The following is a 23,826-nucleotide window of genomic DNA, read 5'->3' as shown; positions in this document are numbered from 1 at the left end:
TCCTTCATCTATCGAAAAGAAGATGAGAAACTTGACTAAATGGTTGTGGAGATATATCACAGAAAAAGATGGTTTGTGGAAGGATGTTATTGCCTCCAAATACGTTAAAGAGCCTTCAGAAATTTTTCCTCTTAAATGCTATAATACTAGTGCAAGATCTCCATATGGTTTAACATTACCAAACTCTAGGACTTAATTCTTTCCAATACTAATTGGAAAATCTCTAGTGGAGGGTAACACCCTTTTCTGGTATCAGAATTGGACGGGTATGGGTCTTTTATACCAATTGGAGTGGCGTTTCTTTGTTCTCACTGACAACAAGCTCATTACTGTTAAGGAAGCCTGGTCTTCACCAAACGCAATCTGGAATCTTTTTCTTTTCTGTCAATTGAGGGAAAGAGAGATTGTTGATTGGGATTTGGTCTCAGTTGCTGGGTGGGGGATATTGATATTGCATGCGCAATGGTCTCTCAACACTAACAGTATTTTCTTTATTAAATCTCTAAAGATCCAGTTGGTTGATGCTCCAAACAATATTATATCCGTACGTAGGCAATATTTGGTCTGCACTCTGTCTAAAAATCGTAAAGTTTTCATTTGGACCATACTTAATAATGGACTAAATACTATGAATAAATGCCAAATTCGGAATCCTTCAATGCACCTTAACCCAAGTTGGTGTATTCTATGCAAAAACCAATAAGAATCGCTGAAACACCTTTTCCTGCAACCTTTAATTTGGTGACCAATCTTAACTCAGCGTGAAATTCTTCGTAAATCCTCTTCTGCATACTACCCATAGACATAGACTAAAAGACTTATTAGTAGCAATAATCTCATTGGTGCCTCCCTCTAGTGTTTATGGCGGGAAAGAAACAATAGAACATTTAACTCTTTGGAGAAATCTTCTATCAACTTGAAGATGACATCTTATACTTAATGGCCTTTTGGTGCTCAAACTCTTCCATATATTTTCTGATTATGATCATGTTACTTCAATTGTTCTACTTAATTAGAAGGCCTTTCTTTAGCCAATTTTTTTTGTTCTACTTATTTCACCATCATACACTCTTTGTATCTCTTATATTTTTGAATGAATTCATACTCTTGGTTCGGGACGTGATGAGAGTGCAACTCTTGCTATTTATTTCTTACTACAATCTAGTTGAGATGTCTAAGTGCATCCTTAGATCCCTCCTCCTCTAGTTATTTTTTTAATTAAAGAAAAATTTACAAATGTCACACATAATAATTGTCGAAAGAAAGTTCCCCCCTTATTTACCTATATATATATTAAATTAAAGATTCTAACATTTAATTAAGACTATCAAGAGAATAAAAATCTTAAAAGTTGTGTCACTCTCTCATTTTCAATAGCTATGGAAGTATTTTTTTAAAAAAAAGTTGAATAAATTGGAATAAATTAATATTTTCTAGATGATGATGATTATTATTAATGAATAAAAGGAATTCTAAAGCCAAATAAATTAACAACCAAAAGTTACCTAGTAATAAAGAGTTTGAGAAAAGCATATAGTTTAGATCGAGACACATTATAGTTTAACGTTGTCTTTAAATAAGACATATTCTCACATGTACAAATTATTTCAAGATCTTACTACAATGATACATCATGTTTGGATCCATGGTGCAATGGCGGTGCATTTGACTCCAAATCAGACGATTGTGTGTTTGATTTATGTTGGGTTCAGGTTATGGTCAAATCTTTAGTTTGTTTTATTATTTAGATTAGGATTATGTTGCTTTTAATTAATTAGGATTAGGACTAATTTGTGTTTGCTAGAGTACTTATTTTCATGTATTCGCAGCTTTTAAACATTAATCAAAGGATTGGAAATTTTTTATTTTTTAAAAACAAAGACGAAAGGTAAATGAAAACTTAATATATTTATTAATTCCTTTTATAAAAATATCCTAAAGGCAAATTTTTTATGATAGAAAAATTATAAAAAGTTATTGATTCTAAACCATATTTTAAATAATATTATCAATATTATTCATCATTTCGAATATATTATAAAGTCACATGGTAGGGTTAGAGAGATAAGTTTAAAATCTCATATGTACTAAACTAAAAGTAAAATACTTATTAGAGACGACTTATTAAACATAAAATATAAAATTTAACTATTTATTAAGTAAAGTTCATATGTTTGTTACACATAATATATTAAAAAGCTTAAAAGACGACATACTTTAATTATACCACTCAAATTTAGAAATTTTTGTATATTTCAAAAGATATATGTGCAATTTAATACAAATGCCTGATTGTCATTTATTTCAAAGTGGAAGATGGAGTATGGTTAGGCACAACTCCTAAGCAAAACCTATGACACTCCCAACACATATACCATAGTTTGTTGTATTGATCATATATTTTTCAAAAATAAAATTCAATTTATAAAAGTAATAATATACCAAAGTATTCGAATATAATAAGAAGATTAATGTAACAACAATTATATATGTGGGAGTGGAGGACAAAAATGTACTTCCAACCTCATCCCATGATGACCCATTCAAATTTGAAATTTTAGTAGAAAAATGATTAATAATTGCCACCAACTTTTCAAGATTCTTTTGATCTTTCTTTTGGGCGAAGTGTCGTCTCCCCTATGATTTGCAGCCAATAAAAACTTTCACACATACACATTAATTTAAGATATATTCACTTCTTTAACAAATTGTTTTGAATAACAAAATTATCAAAATATTTGAACCATCTATGTTAGGATTGGTATATGATATTTATATATAAAACTAAAATTTCGATATTGTATCAACATTTTTGGTTTTAAATGCTCATATATCAATAATAATGTGGAATATGTCAAATTTACTGCATGTTAATTTTTTTTTGTTTTTTTTTTTTGAAAAGGAAACAGCTAGATGGGGCTTAGGACTGTGCCTAAGACCGCACTAGACACACAATTTTATTAATGAGGGGCTAGAGAAAAGTCCAAGATATAATTACAGAAGGTGCTAAGGTTTAAAGCAATTGTAGCAGCCGAATAATTTTTAAAATGGGGATCCCTACTGCACCAATTGCCTATAAGGATTTTACAGTCCTCCCACATATTAGCAATTGTTTTATGAGAGCTAGAGGTTCCAAAAATTCTAAAGTTCCTTTCACACCAAATTTCCCAAAATAAAGCTATAATTCCACAAAAAATAACCTTGTGTTTCGGGAAGGAGCAATTTAGAGAGTGGAAGAAGGAGAACAGATCCTCAAATTCATCGGAACCAAGAGCGAAATTGAGGGAGTGCTGGAGAAAGGACCATAAGGGTTTCACAGCTTCGCATCGAAGAAAAAGGTGATTTCCTGTTTCACTGTCTTTGTTGCACAACACGCACCAGTTGGGTTGAAGGAGAGTGTTGGGCATTTTTTGCTGAATAACCTCCATCGTATTTATTCTTCTTTGTATCAGGCACCACATGAAGAATTTGATCTTCATTGGAATGCTGGACTTCCAAATGATCTCAAGAAGCTTTGCTCGAGGGTCCCCTGGGGTTTGATCCAGCTGCCGAGAGATCAAGACTTTTGTGGAGGCAATGGAGAAAGAGTTGTTGCTGTCAGGAATCCAGGTAGGCTTACTTGACCCTCTGTTAGATCTCGGAGTAGGGAGAATCTCTAAAATTTTCTCCCAATTGCATCTTTCTCTATCGTTCAGCTCTCTTCTAAAAATTATATTCCATTGGTTGTCGAATGTGTTCCACGCATCTTTTACTGAGATTTCTTTGTCAAGAGTAAGAGCAAAAAGTCTAGGATAGGCAGTTGAAAGGCGTCCTTCTTGAGACCAATTAGAATACCAGAAGGAGATTTGGTCTCCATTATTCAAATCCCAACTTTGATTACTTTTGAACCAATCGGTGCTGTCGATGATAGATCTCCACAGGGCTTTAGAAGTACTAGAGGAGATGTTTGATGGAATGTCCCCTGGAAATTTGCCTTTATATTTGCATTGAATTAGCCTCCTCCAAAGGGCATTAGGTTCTGAGAGATAACGCCAAAGCCATTTAGATAAGAGGGCTTTGTTTGTCACATTGAGCCTTGAGATCCCCAGACCACCCTCCTCTTTAGATTTAGAGACTTTAGTCCAGTTGATTAGGTGAGACCATTCTGAACCGTTATTACCTTTCCAAAGGAGACCCTTCTGAACCGTTATTACCTTTCCAAAGGAACTTTCTCCATAATTTTTCAATGTTTTTGCACGTCAAGGAAGGAGCTTGGAAAACAGATAGTTGATATATAGGAAGACTGCTAAGGGTAGACTTGATTAAAGTGAGTCTTCCACCTTTTGATATCTGTGCATATTTCCAATTATTGAGCTTTTTTTGGATCTTATCTTCAACGTTGCGCCAAAAAAGGTTGGATTTTGGATTACCACCAAGAGGAACTCCCAAATAGGAAAGGGGGAGAGAATGGCAAGAAATACCCCAAAAAGAAGCACATTCTTTAGCTCTATTCAAGGACACATTCACTGGTACCAAAGCTGATTTCAATAAATTTATTTTGAGACCCGAAGCTCTTTCAAACAGAGATAAAGCCATTCTAAGGTTTTTTAGGAAACAATCATTATCTTCTATAAAAAGAAGAATATCATCAGCGAAAAGGATGTGGGAGATGTTGCAATTACCGTTGAGAGAGACCCCTTTAATGGCACCAGAACTTTCCAGATGGGATAAGAGACGACTAAGGTAATCCATGGCAATAACAAACAGGAAGGGGGAAAGGGGATCACCTTGTCTAAGACCTCTGTTAGCTTTGATTCGACCTTGGGGTCTTCCGTTGATAATAACAGAGTAAGTGACGTTGCTTATACATCCTCTTATCCACTTTCTCCAAGGATTTGGAAAATTCTTTTTCTCCAGAACATTATCAATGAAATCCCAGTTTAGATTGTCAAAAGCCTTTTCGATGTCAAGCTTCAAAATAAAGCCCTTAATCTTCTTCACCTTCCAATAATCCACAGCTTCGTTCGCCATTAGGATAGCATCAGTTATTTGGCGATTCTTGACAAAAGCTAGCTGGTTTCCTGAGATGGTGTCAGGAAGGGTGGTTTTTAACCTGTTTGAAAGAGTTTTGGCAATGATCTTGTAGATGGACGTTGTTAGGCTGATTGGTCTGAAGTCTTTTGGGTGAGAATAGTCCTTTTTTTGAAATCAACGCAATATAAGTGTTATTCATATTCTTGTTGATGACACATTTGTCATAAAAATCCTTGAATATATCCATGATGTCCTCTTTTAGAAGATACCAGTGAGATTTAAAGAAGGAGATAGGGAAGCCGTCTGGACCAGGAGTCTTTTTTCCATCAAAAGAGTTGATAACCCCTTTAATCTCTCCTTCCAAAAAAGGGGCACAAAGGTGTGACCACTCAGAAGACGCAATCGGGTTCCAATCAAGATTTTCAATAAACAGAGGATCACTTTTTGTAGAACTTCTATAAATCCTTGAAAAGAATTTTATAAAAGCAATTGATATACTGTTGTTTGTATTCTGAATCGAGCCTTTTTCATCCTGGATTTCATGAATGAAACTTCTCTTTTGTCTTGATGAGCAAATTCTATGAAAGAAGGAGGAATTTTCATCTCCCTCCCTAAGCCAAAGCTTTTTAGCCCTTTGATACCAGAATTGGGACTCCTTTAGGGATAACTCACTGAGATCAGCTTTTAGAGCTAATCGGCGATTACTTTCCTCCTGTGTCAGAGGAGTATCCAATTCCTTTTTGTCAATAGAGTCCACTTCCCTAATAATGGCTTCTTTAGCATAGGTGAGAGAGTGTAATTTCTCCTTTTGCCAAGGTTTGATAAAATTTGCTAAAGACTTTAGCCTTTGAATGAAAGAGAATCTTGGGTGACCAGCTTGGATCAAGTTTTCCCACCATCTTCCCATGTTTCTTTTGAATTCTGGGTCACTTAGAGTTATGGAGTTTAAACGGAACGGGACAGGACCCCAACTAAGTTTGGGGTTGGAATCTTCACAGACCAGAGGAAAGTGGTCTGAAGTAGATCTAGGAAGGGTCCTTGTAGTATGGGGACTGAAGAGATTTTTCCAACTTGAATTGTAAAGGAATCTATCAATTCGGGAAAAGGTAGGAGGATTCCGTAAGTTTGACCAAGTGAATCTATTGTTTGTGAGAGGAGGATCTATCAGAAGATTGTTGGAGATGAAATTGTTTAACATTCTGGAGCTGTGAGAAGAGCTCAAGACTGACGTTGATTCCTCTCTCATTCTGATGACGTTAAGATCACCTCCTAAAATCCAGGGGAAGGAATTAAGATGTTGAAGATTATGTAACTCCGCCAGAAATGAATTCTTTCCCTCCTTTTGACTGGACCATAAAGACCTGTTAACCACCAGGACGAATTGTTGTTGAGCAAAAAATTTGCTGATAGGCTAAAGAGCCCTTCCTCTTGACTTAAAAGAGAGTGATTCTGGGCATCCCAAAGAATTAAGATCCCTCCAGAACTACCAGAAGCATTTTTCGCAATCCAATTAATGCTATTAGAGGGCCAAAGGGACTTTATGATTCTCTTGTTTGTGATCTTAAGCCTAGTTTCAGTCAAAATCACAAAATCAGGGGAGTATGAAATTATTGTATTTTTTATTAGGGCTCTTTTAGAAGGGGAGCCTAAACCTCTTGCATTCCAAGTAAGCAATTTCATTTTACAATAGATGTCCCCAAAGCCCCGATCCCCTTTGAAGCTAACCCAGAATTCATTTGATTTAACAAAACATTTGTTGAAGTAGTTGCACCTGAAGAGTCAGTGTCCGTAGAGAGTTTCAGACCATTTTCCTTTAACCAGGAAACGAGTTGTTTTTTGAAGGCCTCTGAGTCCGGATCCTTCTCCTTTTCTTCTTTTTTTCTGTAGTAATATTTTCTTTTATGAACATGTTTTGGTTTCCTGTAGTTGGCTTCAGAAGAAGAATTTGAATTCTCATTAACTGGCATTTTCATTTCAGGTGTCTCAGTAACCACTTCAGTGTTTGTTATATCAATAACTTCTGCATTGTCAGAGCTGTGATGGTCTTCAAGGGATTTATTTGGATCCAAAGCTGGCAGATCTCCCAGATCAACAGTGAGAGAGAGACCTTTTTTAGCAGCATCCCGATCGTGTGCCACAATTTGAATTGGTTGAGTAATGAATACACCTTTGTTCTGATTGGCTTTTGAATTCGGCTGCGTGAAAGACGATTTCTTCTTGATACTTCTCTCTCTACTAACTTTCTGTTTTTTCTCAGGGGAATTCAATGATGGAGAATGATTGGCTGGGGCAGAATTCGGGTTGAAGATGTTGGTTTTATTACTGGGAGAATTAAAGGAGACTTTCCTTTTGGATTTGTCCAAATTTAATGCTGAATTGGGTTGAAGCTGAATGTCAACCTTCTGTTTTCCTTTGTCCAATACGCCATCATTTGATATCCCAGATAAAATCTCTAACTTGGATTTATTAGCCATTGCATGCAAATTACTATCATTAACTAACTCTTCATTTAAGAAGCTTGGCAACGTGGCATTTCTGTCAGGTTTAATGATAACAGATTTTAATGCTGATGGCTGATCCGGTGTGCTGCTTTTACGGTCGTCGGAGCTGGTGGAAAGAAAGTCCGGCGATATGGCCTCCGATCCTTCGAAGAAGAATTGTTCTGATTCAGGATTGAAGTCATCAAAGGAGGCTGCAGCTTGTCTCTTGAAGGTACCATGTAATCTGACACTCCTTTCTATTAACCATTCTTCTGGATGAGTAACTACTTGAACGGAAAATTTGTTTCCTTCATTATCAAAAATCCTTACATTTGCTGGTAAGAAACCTGAGTAATTGTATCTGACTTTTATCCTTGCTTCTATCAGGTTTTTTGCTGATCTTGTTTCCTCAGCCACTTTAATCAAACCTCCGCAGGCTTTCCCAATTTGTTGAAAAGTCATCATATTCCACAAGTGTAGTGGAATTCCTCTGAAAGTTGTCCATCCTCCATAACTAGGAATGAGTTTTGGAGTGGCGTGGTACGCAGGGGACCATTTTTCAAATCTTACCGAGTACTTCCCTACAGTGGACCATCCTTTGTTTTGGCAGAGGAGATTTGCGGGTATGTTTGAACTAAAATGAACTAAAGCCTTTTCAGCATGGAAAGCATTGTAAGTGAAAGATTCATCTGTTTGTTTCCTCAGGTTTTGAAGGATTTTATGCCAGTCATCATGAAAGAAACGTCTAACTATCACCAATGTATTTTCAAGAAGGTCAAAAGAGGGAGAGTCGCAAAAGCTATTACCTGATGAATGGCTTGAATCGCTTGAATCATAAGAGTCACTTGAGTCACTTGTAGCAAAAGGTCTTCCTTCAGTGACAGCTTTTGCATATGATCGTTTGTGGTAGTCAATGGGAGGAGATAGTTGACAATCAGGACTGGTCCTTGGCAAAAAGGTTGGTCTTGTTTTTGCTTTCACTTCCACTTTTGGGGTAATCATAGACAGGAAGGAAACCCAGCCACTTTTATCAGGGCCTTCCAGAACTAGAATACATGATTTTCTGTTTTTTTGATCAACTCTAAAAATTTCTGCAGTACATCCTTTACTGTTTCTTGTTTTCCTGATCCAGATGCGTTGCTCAGAGTCACGGGTCTCAAGGAAGAAACGGTTTGTATTTGGAGTTGCTATCAATGATTTCAGAGTACATCTTATCCAGTCTAAGTCTCTTGGGGAAACTTCGATGGAGAAGGCCTTGTGAGCTCCAGTTTCGGTTAACCAATAGTGAGTATGCTTCGAATATTTGTCAAGGTGAAGGACAAATTCCTTTCTTTCAACCTTGCATGATCTAGGAAGTGATTTGAAGTAGGCCATTGTTTGGGAGATTGTAGGAAAAAGCCAAAGAAGGAAGGTGAAAAGCAGTGAAAAGAACTGGAGGTGAAAGTGACCTTTTAACAGCAAGTAAAAGGCTGGATTTGAAATTAATACAGTGGATGAATTCAGGTGAAGTTAGAATAATAAGAGGAGCCGCCATTTTGGGTAGCTGTAGCAAGTGACTCTGTAACTTCCGGCAAGAAGAATAACTGCTTGAAGGGGATTTGGAGAGAGGAGAGAGGACAGAGCATTTTCACACTTAAGCTCAATGTGTTTTATCCCTTCGCTGCATGTTAATTAATATAGATAAAAACTTAGTTATTTTATTTCAATATGTACTTTTCACTCTTATTTTGGTGAGTACAAGAACACCCATTTTATATAAGGGTGAGAACAAACTAATTTTTTCTAATTAATACATGAAGAAAAGAAACTGACAAATAGTGTTTTCTTATTATAAGTGTTCTTGTGGGGAATAAAGTCAAAGGGAATCCATACAAAATAATTCTATCTAATAAACATTTTAATTGTTATTAATTAGAAAATGTGAAGAAAAATTATCAAAAGTGGTAAATTTGACAAACTATTTACAAAATATAGCATAATTTCAGAATCTATCGATAATAAACATTAATAGACACTAATATACTTCTATTAGTAACATTGATAGATAGTGATAAAAATTTATCAGTTTCTATCATTAATAAAAAGTCTAAATTTTTATTATATTTTAAAAATATTTTAATTTATTTTACTATATTTAAAAATATCCCAAATTTTAATTCATTAAAAAATTTTAATTGTACCTTTACATTCTTCTTCAATTCACTTCTATCAATTTTCCTATTAAAAAAATTAATTTTACTGAATTTCACTTCATCAATAAAACTATAAAATTCAAAATATACTTGTAACTCCCAAGTATAATGGTACCTTAATTATTACTAAAGAAGTTATTTTAATTAAATAATAAAGTTTTTCAAATACTATTTGTACTATTAATTTTAAGTATTAATTAATAATGGGTAGAAATTTTAGAAACAATAATTAAGTAATAACAATATTTTAAAAAGATTAAAAATTTAGCAAAGTATATTGATAATAGAGTTTGTAGATCAATATTTACAACAAAATTTAGCAAAGTATATTTATAATATCTTTTAATACATATAAAAAATCATTTGTATGGATAAGAATAAACAATGATTAAATCATTGTTTTAAAAAAAGAACGTAGCCATTTCTATTTTTTGACAAAACAAAACACGTAGATTTGTTGTAATTTCTTAGTGAAAGCAATAAAAATATGATTGAATTAAACAATCGTTTTCTTTTCTTTTTGAGAAAGGAAAAACACTTTCTTTTTACTTTTGCTTTTGCTTTATTTTTCCTTTTAATTTTGTTTCTTAATGTATGTCATCATCCCACTTTTGACTTTTATGTCATGTTATGGCTCCACTCCAAAAAATCTTTCTTATGATATAATTATAACATCCAATATTAATTTTATTAATTAATTACTTGTCACGTTCACATCTTTTCCAATAAAAAGTGTATAAATTCTTTATGAAAAATAATATCCAAGTGTGTGACTGAGAATATAGAAAGTACATAACAAATTGTTTATACTAACTGTTGGATCAAATATAGTCGTATGTACATTAAAGTCAACCATTACTAAATTATATAAATTAATTAAATGAATTAAGATTTGATTTATTTGAACCTCTAAGTTCTAACGTTATCATTAATTAAGTTAAATAAATAGATGTATTATGACTACTAATACAACAATGTTGAAGATGAAGATTGAATCTCTCACCACTTGAAGGGAAGGTGGTTATGTCAATTATCTTATCGACCATTTAATTACAAACGTACATGTTAACCCGGATTATTTAAAAAAAAAATAGTACCTTATAACTATAAATGAAAAAAATGGTGCATACAATTGATGGTTAAAAACAAAATCTAAAAGGAAATGTGTGAAAACAATAAAGTTGAAATATTTATGGACTACTACTTCCCTTAGAATAGCAGAAGAGCCATTTGAGACACATCATGGCTAGTTAAGAAACAACATAGGTCTTCTTGATTATTAATCACAGAAGAATATACATTTTGAACCAAAAATCAAATTAAACTCAACATTATTTATCTCACTTATACTAAACATTTGCCGTAAAAATTGTCCAGAACGTTTAGAATTGTTTAAATTTACTTAGAAAAGTATATATTAATGGTATATGATATGTATATGATTAAATAAAATAAAATGTGTATATATGATTTATAGTTTAAACGTACTACATATTATTTGGAAAATTTAATATATTTTGACTTTAGGTAAAAAGGATTTACATCGTTAAAAATCATGGGAAATCTGTCACTTAGCTGTGGGAAGACATTTATGTGCCCTCAACGGTTATTGGACCAGTAGATCCTCTCTCTTTGTTAACTATAATCCCAACTTCCATAGCTTTAAATCTTAGAGCTTTTGTATAATTTCGTTTGTGGTTCCTTTTGTATGGGCTTTAACTCTACCCTTTACTTTGTTTCTGCTTCTTGTATTAACTTCTTTTTTTATCAATGGAGTGAAAATGATGGGGATGCTAAGAGAATGTTTATCTAATGACGATGTTTGGATACGCTTATTGACCCAAACATATATTTTTTAAATTAAAATATTTCACAGAAGAGTGAGATTGTAACCGTAGATAGTGGGGAGGTCGCATGTCCCCCTCTCTAGTAAAATACAGAATGTATATGTAATTGTGAGTTGAAGCTTAGCATAACACATCTTTCTCTTCTCAAAATCCTATCAGCAATACAGAAGAAACGAACAATGTTCTTTGTATTTTTGGAATTACCTCTCCCAATTCTCTTGAATTTTTCAAATATCATTCTCACTTGTGTAAGTGAGTCTTTATGAGAGATTATATTATAAAAAAAACTCATATTATCTAATACTACTTGAATATAGGTTTAGGTTAAGCTATTGTCTTAACATAGTAGTAATATGGACATAATGCATTCTTACCTTTGCGAGGTCTGATTCAAACATACATGTTAGCCCAACAAATAAAAACACACATCATAATTTTTATTGAAGAAACCAATATCAAAATGTATCAAGCTCTTCAACATTAGGAAAAAAAAAAAAAAAAAAAAAAAAGGAGATGATGGCAATAATTAAAACAATTTGCGTGGATTATTGGGATTGAAAAGAAATCTAGAGGAGTAAGTGTTGTGAAAAATATCAATCCACAATGTAAACTGAAGTAAACAAAAACAAGTAATGGGAATAATGGCCATTGCAGTAACCATGGTTGGGATGGAGATATTAGCGTTGTGGTAGATCAAAAAGAAGGTAGAACTAAAAGCTATAGCCATGAACACAATGGAGATGAAGAGCGATGCGAGTCCAAACAGCAATTTCGAGGGCAGTGAGTGTAAGAAATCTTCTTCTGCATAGCGCGAAGTTAATATCGACAAGAACATCAAAATAGACGTAGAAGACGAAAACAAGGCAATTGCATCTGACACTACAAACATTGCAAACCAAAACTTGTTTTGGAAAATAGGAGTTCCTGTATTATCATCATTGCCACCAGGAACCGTGAAGGCTGCAGCAAAAACTACAGTGGATATCAAAGTAGCGACAAGCATGCATGAGTTTGCTGTGTTTTTCATCCACTCCTCGCCCTCTTTACGTAGACGTTTGTGTTTTTCAGTGAATAATTGGCGTGGTGTCAACTTGGGTATAGATGGATCTGGATCGTTGGATTTTACTTCAAGTTGGGAAGGCAAAACTATCTTCTCCACTTCCTTCATTCAATTGAAATGTCATTGTATGAGAATTTAAACACAAATATCTATCTAACAAGTTACAGAGAATTCTAATGGTCGTCGAAGATTTTAACTTCCTTTCGATTTTAGTTACTTATTAGTTATAAGTGTAACAATTAGATTCAAAATAATAATGAATGAAGTTCATTTAATTTGACCCACAAGGAAGAGAAATAAGAAAAAGTTGAAAGATGGGAATGGTTTGTTTAATTAAGCTAAGTACATACCTTGAACCAAAGCATTTCACGTTGCATTTGAAGAGCAGCTCCTGATACTCTATTAAGATGGTTTGGAGCAGCTAGATTTCCAGCCAAATGCAGGATGCTATATTTTCCCTTGAAAGTTCTATATTTAGTTGAGAATTCATTGAGCTTACCAATCTCATTTATGAGATTAAACACATTCTCAAGTCGATTTTCAACAGCTACATGAAATATACTCTTACTATCGTCGTCGTCGTCATCACCCCATAAAATATCTGGATATTCACGAATGAGCACAATCAAAAACTCAACATTACCTGCCCCTGCAGCATCATTCAGCAAACTTGTGGGATGCCTAATGAACTCAAGCATCTCTTTTTGTGGAAGCTCATATACAACATACCTCCATAGGAATTCAACTAATTGATGAGCCAATGTTTTGGTCACATCTTTATTACTATTGGAAGGCAAAATTAAAGAAGCCAAAATTTCATCAATAAGTTTCCAAGGTGATATGAATAGTTTGGAATTAAATGATCTCCAAGAGTTGATGCGCATTTTCCAATTTTGTAGCTGCTTTGTGCTATCCATGGCAGATGGTTTTCTGGCCAATACATGTAATGCAGTTTCATTATTGTTCTTTGTATCTTTCATCACCGCTAACTCCGGATATAGTTTCAAAATCCACAAGCTTAAATCTGCAAAAAGAAGACATAATAATTAATTAAAATGAATTTGGAATATGAGTGATGATGAGTTTAACACTTTTAGATAACTAGAGGAGAGGGATCAGGAGGTGCATGAACCGAGATCATGGAGCGTAACACTCGATATCAACGCTTAAGGAAAAAAAAAAAAAAAGAAGAAGACAAAGTTCTTGAATGTATAATTGGAATCCACTCAAAATGTTCAACTACTACCCCAAAAATCTCTCCACCTTAACTTCCACCATGGTTGCCACCAACATCAGGTGACACTATTAGATTGCATGTGGTTTTATGATCATCTCAATATATCCCATTGGTAATTTTAGAGAATTAATATTGCAACCTATCTATAAACATTGTGAGGTCTCTTAGATTTTCCAATGTATCATCCTCAGAATATGCCACCGCAACCAGTCCATGACAGTGCTAATGACAGTCGTCTCCTGGATCATTGTCAGAGACCACCAATGATGTAACCAAACCATGGGTCGGTCATACTGTTTCAAATACAAATTGATTTTAACTAAATAATTTTGAGTATAGAGCAAACCAAAAAAAATTATATCGTTTGAAAATGTAACCAAAATAGTCTTAAAAAAATACATCTTTCAGAAAACTTTTTCATTGATATATATATATATATATATATATATATATATATAATTCAAACAGGGTCTTCAATATGTGAAAAACAGTAATGCAAGTTAAGTTGTTGAAGGAATAGAAGGACTTACCATGAAAATCGCTATGGATAGTGGCAATAAGAAGTTCAATCCGTTCTTGGGCAGTTAGCTGGCTAAGATCAGTGACAGACAAAAGGTAAGAAATCATATCTCTGCTTTTATAAGAAACTGCAATGAGAAGTGGAGTTCCTTCTCTGAAAGTACGAATAAGAGGAAGTTCATGATTTTTTTCCACCATTAGTTTAGCAATTTTGACAATTCTTGATGTAGCAGCAAAGCAAAGGGCAGTATTTCCATATTTGTCTCGCAAAGCCATGTCGTTTCGGGTCATTCGACTCACCAACTCCTCCACGAACACACTCTGCTTCGCTCCGGCGGCAACATGAAGAACAGTCTCTTTGTTTCTCGTTATTGCACAACGAACGTAATGTGGGTAATCATTTAGGACGAATTCAGCTCTTTTCCAATCACCCTTCAATGCCGATTTGTACAAAAGAAGTCGTCTTGATGTCTCAACTGAACAATATATATATATTCATACATACTTCTATTAAATTTCAAAAACTGTTCTTTGTGTAACAGTGACACATTCAATTTTCAAATTCCATTGTTCATAATTCATTTTAGATTTCAGTTTTTGTCTCATAAATTTCAACTCAAGAAATGGTAATAATATTGTAGCATTTTAAATGAATGGGTAATATTTGGGTAATCCATTCCTATGGCAATTCCCCTCATGGCTCACACAAAAAAAAATATCTATTAAAATATTTCAAATTCACTAAGAAATATTTTATATATAGATGTTGTCCAGAATACACATAGTATTTCTATTTGTAGTCTAGCAAGTTGCATAAAATACGTAAAATAATTTAACATAAAAATACCTAAGTATTTCTATGCACATGGAAAAATTCTTACTTAGTTGTTACCCGAATACACTTAAGTATTTGTATCTGTATCTCAGCAAGGTGCATAAAATATGTAAAATTACATAAAAATACTTAAGTATTTGTATGCACATAGAAAAATTCGTAATTAGGTGTTACCCAAAAGATACCTAAATATTTCCCTTACGGTTTAATGTTGCATTTGAAAAATGATTTCAATAATTAGTAATATATTAATGGTGCTACGTAAGTCTTATTTATTAACTTAGTTGAAATATTTTGAAATGCATCTACTGATCCTATATTTGTACTCTTATTAAAAAAAAAAAGAACTATATTAAAATTTTTAAAAAATAATGGCAAATTGCAAAAACCATACTCTATATTTATTTGCTACTACACTAAGTTTAAAGGTCTAATTTTAATAAGGTGGATGAATCAATTTTTTTCAATTAAAAGTTTGAATGTATATTTATTTGCTACTACACGTATACTGTATATTTCAAATGGTAGTTGTTGTAAGGAAAATTGTCAAAAAATAGCAAATTTGACAAAATATTTACAACGTATAGTAAAATTTTATATTATATTAATAATTAAATATTTATAGACACGAATATGCTTCGATCTTGTAAATATTTTAATTTATTTTGCTATTTTTAAAAAATATGCTTTGTAATTCGTAAAAAGAAGAAGAATCTTTTTTCTCTTGGCCCCTAACCACTTTCCCTTTCCATTGTCCCTTCGTCATTTCCCCACCCACCATGGCTGCCCGTTCTGAATACTTGAGAATTAATTATTTGATTTTGAAACCAAATGACTAATCTAACTCAAATCTCAGACCTCAAAATGTTATGAAAATCAGTTAGATAATTATATATAAATTAAACGAGAGTATCAAATTTTAATTACCTCGATTTTTCTCCATGGTGTCCGAATCCAGTTCATAATCGGAGGCTATTGTGCGGCTAATTTCCGGTGTCGTGCAATTGGACAAGTGGGCGGCGGAAGTTGGTTCCGATTTGGCATCGTCAGCCGTATATGACGGTGGAGAAATGAGGTTGTGTTCAACAACAACTTCTACTCGGTGTTGTTCCATAAAATTAATTGGTAAGAGCTGGAAAAAGATTGGAAACAAGAATCGACTCCATTTTCAATTAGCCAAGAATTGATGAATTCAGGACAACGATAATGAGAGATAGAGAGAGAGAGAAAATGACAGATCAAAACTGAGCATATGGCAGTACAAAATAGTGATATGGGTAGTTGAATAATGGCCTACTGGCTAAAATCAGTGTGCTTGATATCAACTTGGAAGCCCATTATTTTGTGACAACTTTCGAGGAAGGGGTCAGTTTTGGAGGCTTTTGGGTGTTGGGTTATTGGATGCGGAAAGTTTTATAAGTTGTAGATATTTCTTATTAGTAATCCTAGACGTTTAGTACGTGATTACTAACTAATTTGTTTTTTGCTTTTTGATTTTTTAGTTCTTAGAGAAAAGTTATTCTATTTTAATCAAAGTTAAAATTACAAAAAAGATTTAAGATATAATTTAGTTTCTACCTAAAAGAAGTTGAATGCTAGATGTGCGAACCTAATTGAGATACGTTGATGCACTAACAAATATCCACAAGTTTTCAATAAAAAATGTTATATGTCAAGCGACTACTTAAAAGTCTTCATTGCAATCAAGGTCTTACTCGACACATGAGAAAGCAAACGATGAATGAAACCCAATATACATTTCAATTCTGTTATTTCAACAAGAGTAGTGTTCTCACATAACCAATGCAACACCCCTAGCTAGTTTGCTATATCACGTGCAATATTTACAAGAACTGAAAATGATGAGAGAAATTTTCGTTGACGAGGCTTAAAAAGAAATCTAGACAAGAAAGTGTTGTGAAAAGTGTCGATCCACAGTTTGAATTGAAGTGCACAACAACCAATTGGAATAATTGCCATTGCAGCAATAGTGATGGGAACACCAATCTTAGCCTCATGGTAGAGCAAAAAGAAGGTTGCAGTAAAGGCGACGACCATGCATACGATGGAGAAGAATAGCATTGTGAGTCCAAACAGTAATCTTAAAGGCAGCGAGTGCAAAAAGTCGTCTTCTGCATAACGCGAAGTTAGCATCGATAAAAACATCAAAATAGAACTTGAGGATGTGATCAAACCAGCTGCATCCGACATTACAAAAACAGTGAACCAAACTTCCCGTCTATGAATAGGAGTGCCAGTACTATTGTCTCCACCACCGGGTACTGTAAAGGCTGCGGCGAAAACTACGGTGGCGATTAGAGTGGCAACAAGCATACATGAGTTTGCAGTGTTCTTCATCCACTCCTCGCCTTTTCGGCGAAGATGAGCGTGTTCTTTTGTGAATAATTCACGTGGTGTTAACTTGATAGAAACATCATCTGTATCACATTTGGCCTCCAATTGGGAAGGCAAAACTATCTTCTCCACTTCCTTAAACCAAAGTAATTCACGTTGCATTTGAAGTGCAGCTCCTGAGACCTTATTGAGATGGTTTGAAGCAGCTAGTTTTGCAGCCAAATGTAAAATGTTGTAGTTACCCTTGAGAGTTTTATACTTTGTTGAGAAGTCCTTCACTCCACTAATGTGATGTATTAGATTGAACACATTCTCGAGTCGATTTTCGACAGCTATGTGAAAAATGGTCTTCCCATCATCATCTTCTTCCCATACAATGTCTGGATTTGATTCGATTAGTAGAACTATGAACTCAACGTTTCCTGCTTTTGCAGCATCGTGTAGTAGTCTTGTAGATAGTTTAATGAAGTTGTCATCTCGTGGGAAGTTTTTCTGAAAAGCCAGCCATAATTGTTTAACTAATTTACGAGCCAACTTCTTCATCATATCTTTGCTGTAGATTCCTTTGAAGCCTAACAGTGTCAAAAGATAATAGAGCAAAGTTTTATGGAAAAATAATTAGACAATTAGAGCTAATTAAGTAGTTTTTGAATTAAATTAATAAAAACTAACAATGATTATTGATGCACTTTTTCCAAATGTTGAATGTATTCCTGCCACCGATTGCTGATGATTTTCTGGCTAGCACAAGCAATGCAAGCTCATTGTTGTTCTTTTCGTCTTCCACAATTGCTAAGTTCGAATTTTCTTCAAAAATCTTCAAACTCATGTCTGTGAAGAAAATCCAATCCAAGTTAAGGGTAAATAAAAAATTTAGGAGAATGCAAGGTATTAAATAAACATGACGAAGTTCCAAGGTATTAAATATCCCAGAATTATAGATCATCATCGCTTTAGAATATAGAATTGTGGCTCTTAGCAGATCACCGTTCTGGGGTAAGATTCCAATTTTGTTTTCGGACGGAAATACTAGTTTAAACTTCATGAATTCTAATACAATATTAGATAAACATATATAAATTTATTCCATCTCGACAAAAGCATGTAATGAATTCAAAATGTGAATCGTTAAAAGTAACAATCAACATGAGTTTGTGAACAAAGTGACTCGATGAAATTGAAGGTTGGTAGATGACAGAAATTAAAGTAAACTTCTGAATTAAATCACCACAGACTTGGACTAGAAAGAGAAGCTAGGAAGAACTAAAACACAAAGAATTTCTAAACTTGAAACAGGAACTCACAAACTTGATCTGGATTTGAGGCAAAGACGACCTACATAAAGATCTAAAAATAGAACCCACAAACGACTGATTTGAAAATGGAACAGAGATCTTTAAAGATTTGAAACAAAAAAAACAAAGAAACCCACAAATAACATCGGTCGAGACAGAGATTAGACAGAGGTAGGGGTGACAACTAGAGTTGAATATCTAATAAAACCTTAAGAGCTTTGACACCATGTTAGTTTTTTGAAGAATTAACTTAATCTAAATACACCGAATTACAGAAACAAATTAAAGGAAGGAATATTAAAAAAAATAAGGAAAAGATACCAAAAAAAGAATTAAAAGTGGTGAAGTGAATGATTAATTACCATAGAAGTTGCTATGTATGGTGGCAATAAGTAGCTCAACTTGCTCTTGGATGTTGAATTTATTGATGTCAGTGACTTGAAGAAGGTAAGAAGCCATCTCTCTACGTTTACAAGAAATGGCCATGAACAATGGAGTTCTATTTTCAAAGCCATGAATAAGTGGAAGATCAGAGTTCTTTTTCACCATTAACTCAGCATTTCTGACAACTCCTGATGTAGCAGCAAAGCAAAGGGCAGTGTTTCCATGTTTGTTTTTCAATGTCACCTCATCTGAACTCATTTTCTCCATCAACTTTTCTACAAAACCACTATGTTTTGATCCAGCAGAAATGTGAAGAAGGTTCTCCTTATCTCTTGTTATTGAATCAATTACACTAAATGTTCCCCATAACTCTTGTTTCGTTAACAAGTATTCAACCATTCCCCAATTTCCGCCCAATGCAGCTTGATGTAGTAAGCTTTTTCTGAATTCGTGATATATAATACTACCTGCCAATTCTCCTTATTAATAATTTTAAACTACTTTGGGTTATACTTTGAAAAAAAAAACTGAATTAAAATAATTAATTATGATGTAATAATATTTTAAGATTAATTTAAATTTTGAAGAAAAATAGTTGAAATATTATTGTAAGTGGCAAAACTTTTAAATGGTAACTTTTTGAAATGAAGAATTCAAATAGAAACAACCATATATGGGAAAAGCAGATGCCAAGATAGGTATTTTCCCAATAACAATTTTAGGATAAGATATTGAGCATGTCTATTATTTTTATGTGGACAATAGCAACGCATTTTAAAAATTGAGGGCAGAGTATGAAACAAATACCAAAACTTGGAGCCTTGGCTTTTAGATCAGGATTATCTGCTACTGCACCATTTATTGTCTGGCTATCCGGCTCCGTGGTATTGCACAATGTTAACTGATCAGCAGCAGTGGGTGGAAATTGGGAGTCGTCAGCCGCTGTAGACAGGGGAGGAATAATGGGTTGGCCTTCAACAACAATCTCTACTTGCTCATGATGTGAAGATGTAGTAGTAGTAGTAGTTAGGCTTAAACCACTTTGAATTGGAATTGAAGGGAAACTCTTCGACTTTCTCATCTCTTCTTTCTTAGCAGCTTTCTCCTCCTACAGCAAACTCCTCTTCGTTAGATTAGATAATATAGCAATTATTACTGTGTTTGTCGGATAAGTATAAAATTCTAAAAGAAAAGAAAAGAAAAAAAAATATATAAAGAAGGGTCTTTTAAAAATTATAACGATAAAATATTTACATGATATGGAAAATGAAAAGAGTTATAGGCCCACAGTGAAAAATACCAAAAATATCTCGTCAACGCGCCGTCAACAAAACAACATTTAGATTTTGCTATATTTTTGTACGATCACCAAATCTAAACAACTTTTTTTTTCAAGTCTATACAATATTGAACAACCAAATAATAGTTTGGAATAAAAAAGAAAAGAAAGAAAAGAAGTCGTAGTGAGGAGAAGATAAAAACGGGAGGATAAATCTGAAATATTTAAAAAATGACTAACTTCACGTTTGTTACACGGACCATAAAATATTTTAGTGGTTTGTTATTTTTATGAAAATTAATAAAAAATTATTTAAAATTATATATGATTGAATGCAATTTGTAGTACTGTTACTTAATATTTGATTTTAGACATTGAAAACAATTTGTTTGACAACCGTGGTTTTATTTTGTCGCAGGGTTTGCAAGTGGGAGAAACTAAATTTGCAAATTGGCCATATTTATTTTGGATGCTGCTGGTTGATTAGTTGGCTTGACAATGACTTTTCCATTTCGTGACATTCTGTGGACTCTTCATCTCATCTATTATTTCCATTTTGACTAGTCAAAAATGAAGGCCTTCTCATTAGGAAATTAGAGTAAAAGTTGAGAAAGTTTACACACTTAGTTATTGTTGTACTACTAGGAGTTAATATATTTAGTTGCTGAGAGTTAATAACAAAAAGAACGACTATGAAAACACATTAATAAAGTACACAGAACACTTCAAACTTTAGTAATTCAATTCGATGACACAACATCTGCATCTGGGATCTTAGATTCATGATAAGAGATTATATTACTTGTGTAGTAATTGACCGTTACATAGTTATGACTAAGGGTACAACACTCTAAACATAGATCAACAGTGCAATCCTAGCTTCAAGCATCCTTGAATAGCTTATTGATCTCTTATGTTCAAAATGTTGTATCGTCGTCACACATTAATTTTTGAGAGTGCATCCCAAATGCTTACCACTTATCAGAACATATATTCTAACCGTCGTGAAAAGGCGAAGACTTGTTTTACAAATAATTCTCTAGGTAAAACCAACTTTCAAATAATATGAAAGAATAAAGATCCAAACTTAGGAAAAAAAAAAAAGTCTCAACCACCCTATATTTAAATATATAATTAATAAATCAATATAATAAAAAAAGAGAGTGGAACCACGTCATAATAATAATGTTACTTTTAAAATTCTTTAGGAGAAAATGATTGTTTTGTTTTGTTTTTTTTCCCGTTTTGTCTGCGTCTCTAATTTTGTGCATACACTTCCACGGCATTAACACAAAAGATGGTTAGAATAGTAAATGTTTGAATTTCATTTATGTCATTTTGGTATAGCAAACTTTTTAAACAATTTGTAAATATAGTAAATTTTTTATTTTTTTTTACATATTCCTAAAATCCTCTTATTTTAGATGGAAAATACATTGCACGATTTTCTCCCTTTTGACGATGATCTTCTTCATTCTCTACCACAGTTGTTTTTTGTACGATCTTCTCCTCATTCTCTGAAATCATCTTCTTCATTTTCTCAAACCTAAATTTTTTTTCTCTTTTTTTCATGATTCGTCCTCTCTCTTTTCCTTTTGATTTTTTCTCTGCCTCCAACTGGTCGATTTTTCATTCAATTCTCTCCTCCAACCATTCGTCTTGCGTTGAACAATTTTCGGCATTCGACAATTTTCAATGTTCAGTAATTTTTCATTTGCTTCTACTTTAGATCAATGTTAGGATTTTGATATCAATTTTATTGGTATGTAATCAAATTTTCTTTAAAAAAAATGAGATTTGTTTCTTAGTTTTTTTCATCCAATTTATGTTTATCATCCCAGTTTGATATTTGTTTTTAGATGTGATTTGTCCTTAAATTTTTCATTTAACTTCATCCTATTTTTACAATTTGATTTTCATCTCCGGAGGTTGATTTTGTTTGATATTCAATTTGATGATTTTACTAGAATTTTATAAAAAAAATGTGTTTATTTTACTTGTATTGGATTTCGTCGAAATTGAGCATATTGTGAACTTTTCTATCCATTTTACGTTTTCAGGTTAAAAGAAATTGAGTTTTTTTTTTTTTTTTTAAACATTGATAAATACAAATCTATCACTGATAGACTATAGCTAATATGAACATAGTGATATTAGTCTATCAGTGATAAACTTGTATTAATCCTAGTTTATCACTGATAGTAGTCTATCAATGATAGACTCGTATCCTAGTCCATCACTAATATTAGTCAATCAGTGATGGACTCTATCTTCTATCAATGCTATGAGTTTAACACTATGATGATATATAAATGTATATTTTTCTTTTTGCAATAATTCAGAATTATGATTAATCGATATTATGAGTGTAACAATAAATACTTTTTATTTGTTTGACTCAGATGACTTTATTAAGTAGTAATATGAACAAATGTCATATTGGAGTTTTATTTTTAGCTGATAGTTTCTATCGATTATAGACTTTACTATGAAGTTTATCGTTGATAGTTTTTATCACTAATATTAGTTAACTATTGTTAATAGCTTTTATCAATGATAGACTTATATTAACAAAACTTTTTTCTCTATAAAATGCACCAATTAATACTAATTTGCAAGCATTCAAGCTGTGAGCCACATGTATAATACTAATTTCCCAATGGAAACACAAAGGTACATTACTAAATGTGAAGAGGTAATGTCACTATGAAGTTTTTCACCATTATCATTAATAAACTTCAACATATATACATTGAAGAGTCATGACTATTTAAGAATATAATGGGACATAATTTGCAATATTCAACCTATATGGTCTAACACAACACTTTTCTGTATCAATAGAACAAAATCAAATAAAATGTGAAGTATTGATCTTTTCTATTATGAAATATCCAGAAAACTAATATAGTAGAATATAAATTTACTCAATGAGATTGAGAGTTGCAAATCAAAACTAGGGAAAAATCAATCGGTCTCTTGCAATATTCTAGTCTTTTGCATTCTCCAACATTTTCTTTGATCGGTTAAGTTGTCTCTTCAGCCTAACATTTTTAACATTCTTCGCTATTTCCATCGTTTTCACTTTTTTCTTTTCTTGAACAACCTGAAATGATAATATTGAATTAGAGTTTATAAAAAGTACACATTAAACTAAAACATTTAGTAACAATCCAACACAAACAAGTAAAACATCCTTCAAGTTAATAGAAACATATCACCTATAAAACATAAACAACACCACATAAAAATATATATTAAACTAAATTATCTACTAAAATCTCAATGCAAACAAACTAAAACATCCCTCAAGCCTATTAGTGATACAAA

The 23,826-nt window shown here is 33.0% G+C and overlaps 2 protein-coding genes across 3 annotated transcripts; both read right to left on the bottom strand.

Moving 5' to 3' along the window:
• Positions 1-11,948: 11,948 nt before the first annotated feature.
• Positions 11,949-16,543, bottom strand: LOC103484989 (uncharacterized). 2 transcript variants are annotated; one of them, XM_008442409.3, is made up of 4 exons: positions 16,111-16,543; positions 14,360-14,824; positions 12,943-13,616; positions 11,949-12,694 (listed from the first exon to the last, which is right to left on the bottom strand). In XM_008442409.3, exons 1-4 carry the CDS (start codon positions 16,295-16,297, stop codon positions 12,059-12,061), a joined length of 1,962 nt encoding a protein of 653 aa, XP_008440631.2. In that variant the 5' UTR covers positions 16,298-16,543; the 3' UTR covers positions 11,949-12,058. The 2 variants fall into 2 exon arrangements, with proteins under 2 accessions (XP_008440631.2, XP_008440640.2); XM_008442418.3 differs by having other exon boundaries at positions 14,360-14,780; positions 16,111-16,521.
• A 378-nt stretch (positions 16,544-16,921) lies between these two features.
• LOC103485002 (ankyrin repeat-containing protein ITN1-like) lies at positions 16,922-20,384 on the bottom strand. Its single transcript, XM_008442430.3, has 4 exons — positions 20,025-20,384; positions 19,196-19,684; positions 18,211-18,369; positions 16,922-18,110 (listed from the first exon to the last, which is right to left on the bottom strand). Exons 1-4 carry the CDS (start codon positions 20,296-20,298, stop codon positions 17,002-17,004), a joined length of 2,031 nt encoding a protein of 676 aa, XP_008440652.2. The 5' UTR covers positions 20,299-20,384; the 3' UTR covers positions 16,922-17,001.
• Between the last annotated feature and the right edge of the window lie 3,442 nt (positions 20,385-23,826).

This window comes from Cucumis melo, chromosome 12, assembly GCF_025177605.1.
Source record: "Cucumis melo cultivar AY chromosome 12, USDA_Cmelo_AY_1.0, whole genome shotgun sequence".
Classification (NCBI taxonomy): domain Eukaryota; kingdom Viridiplantae; phylum Streptophyta; class Magnoliopsida; order Cucurbitales; family Cucurbitaceae; genus Cucumis; species Cucumis melo.
Note: the sequence above shows the minus strand (reverse complement) of the source record. Positions and strands in the feature narration are given on the sequence as shown.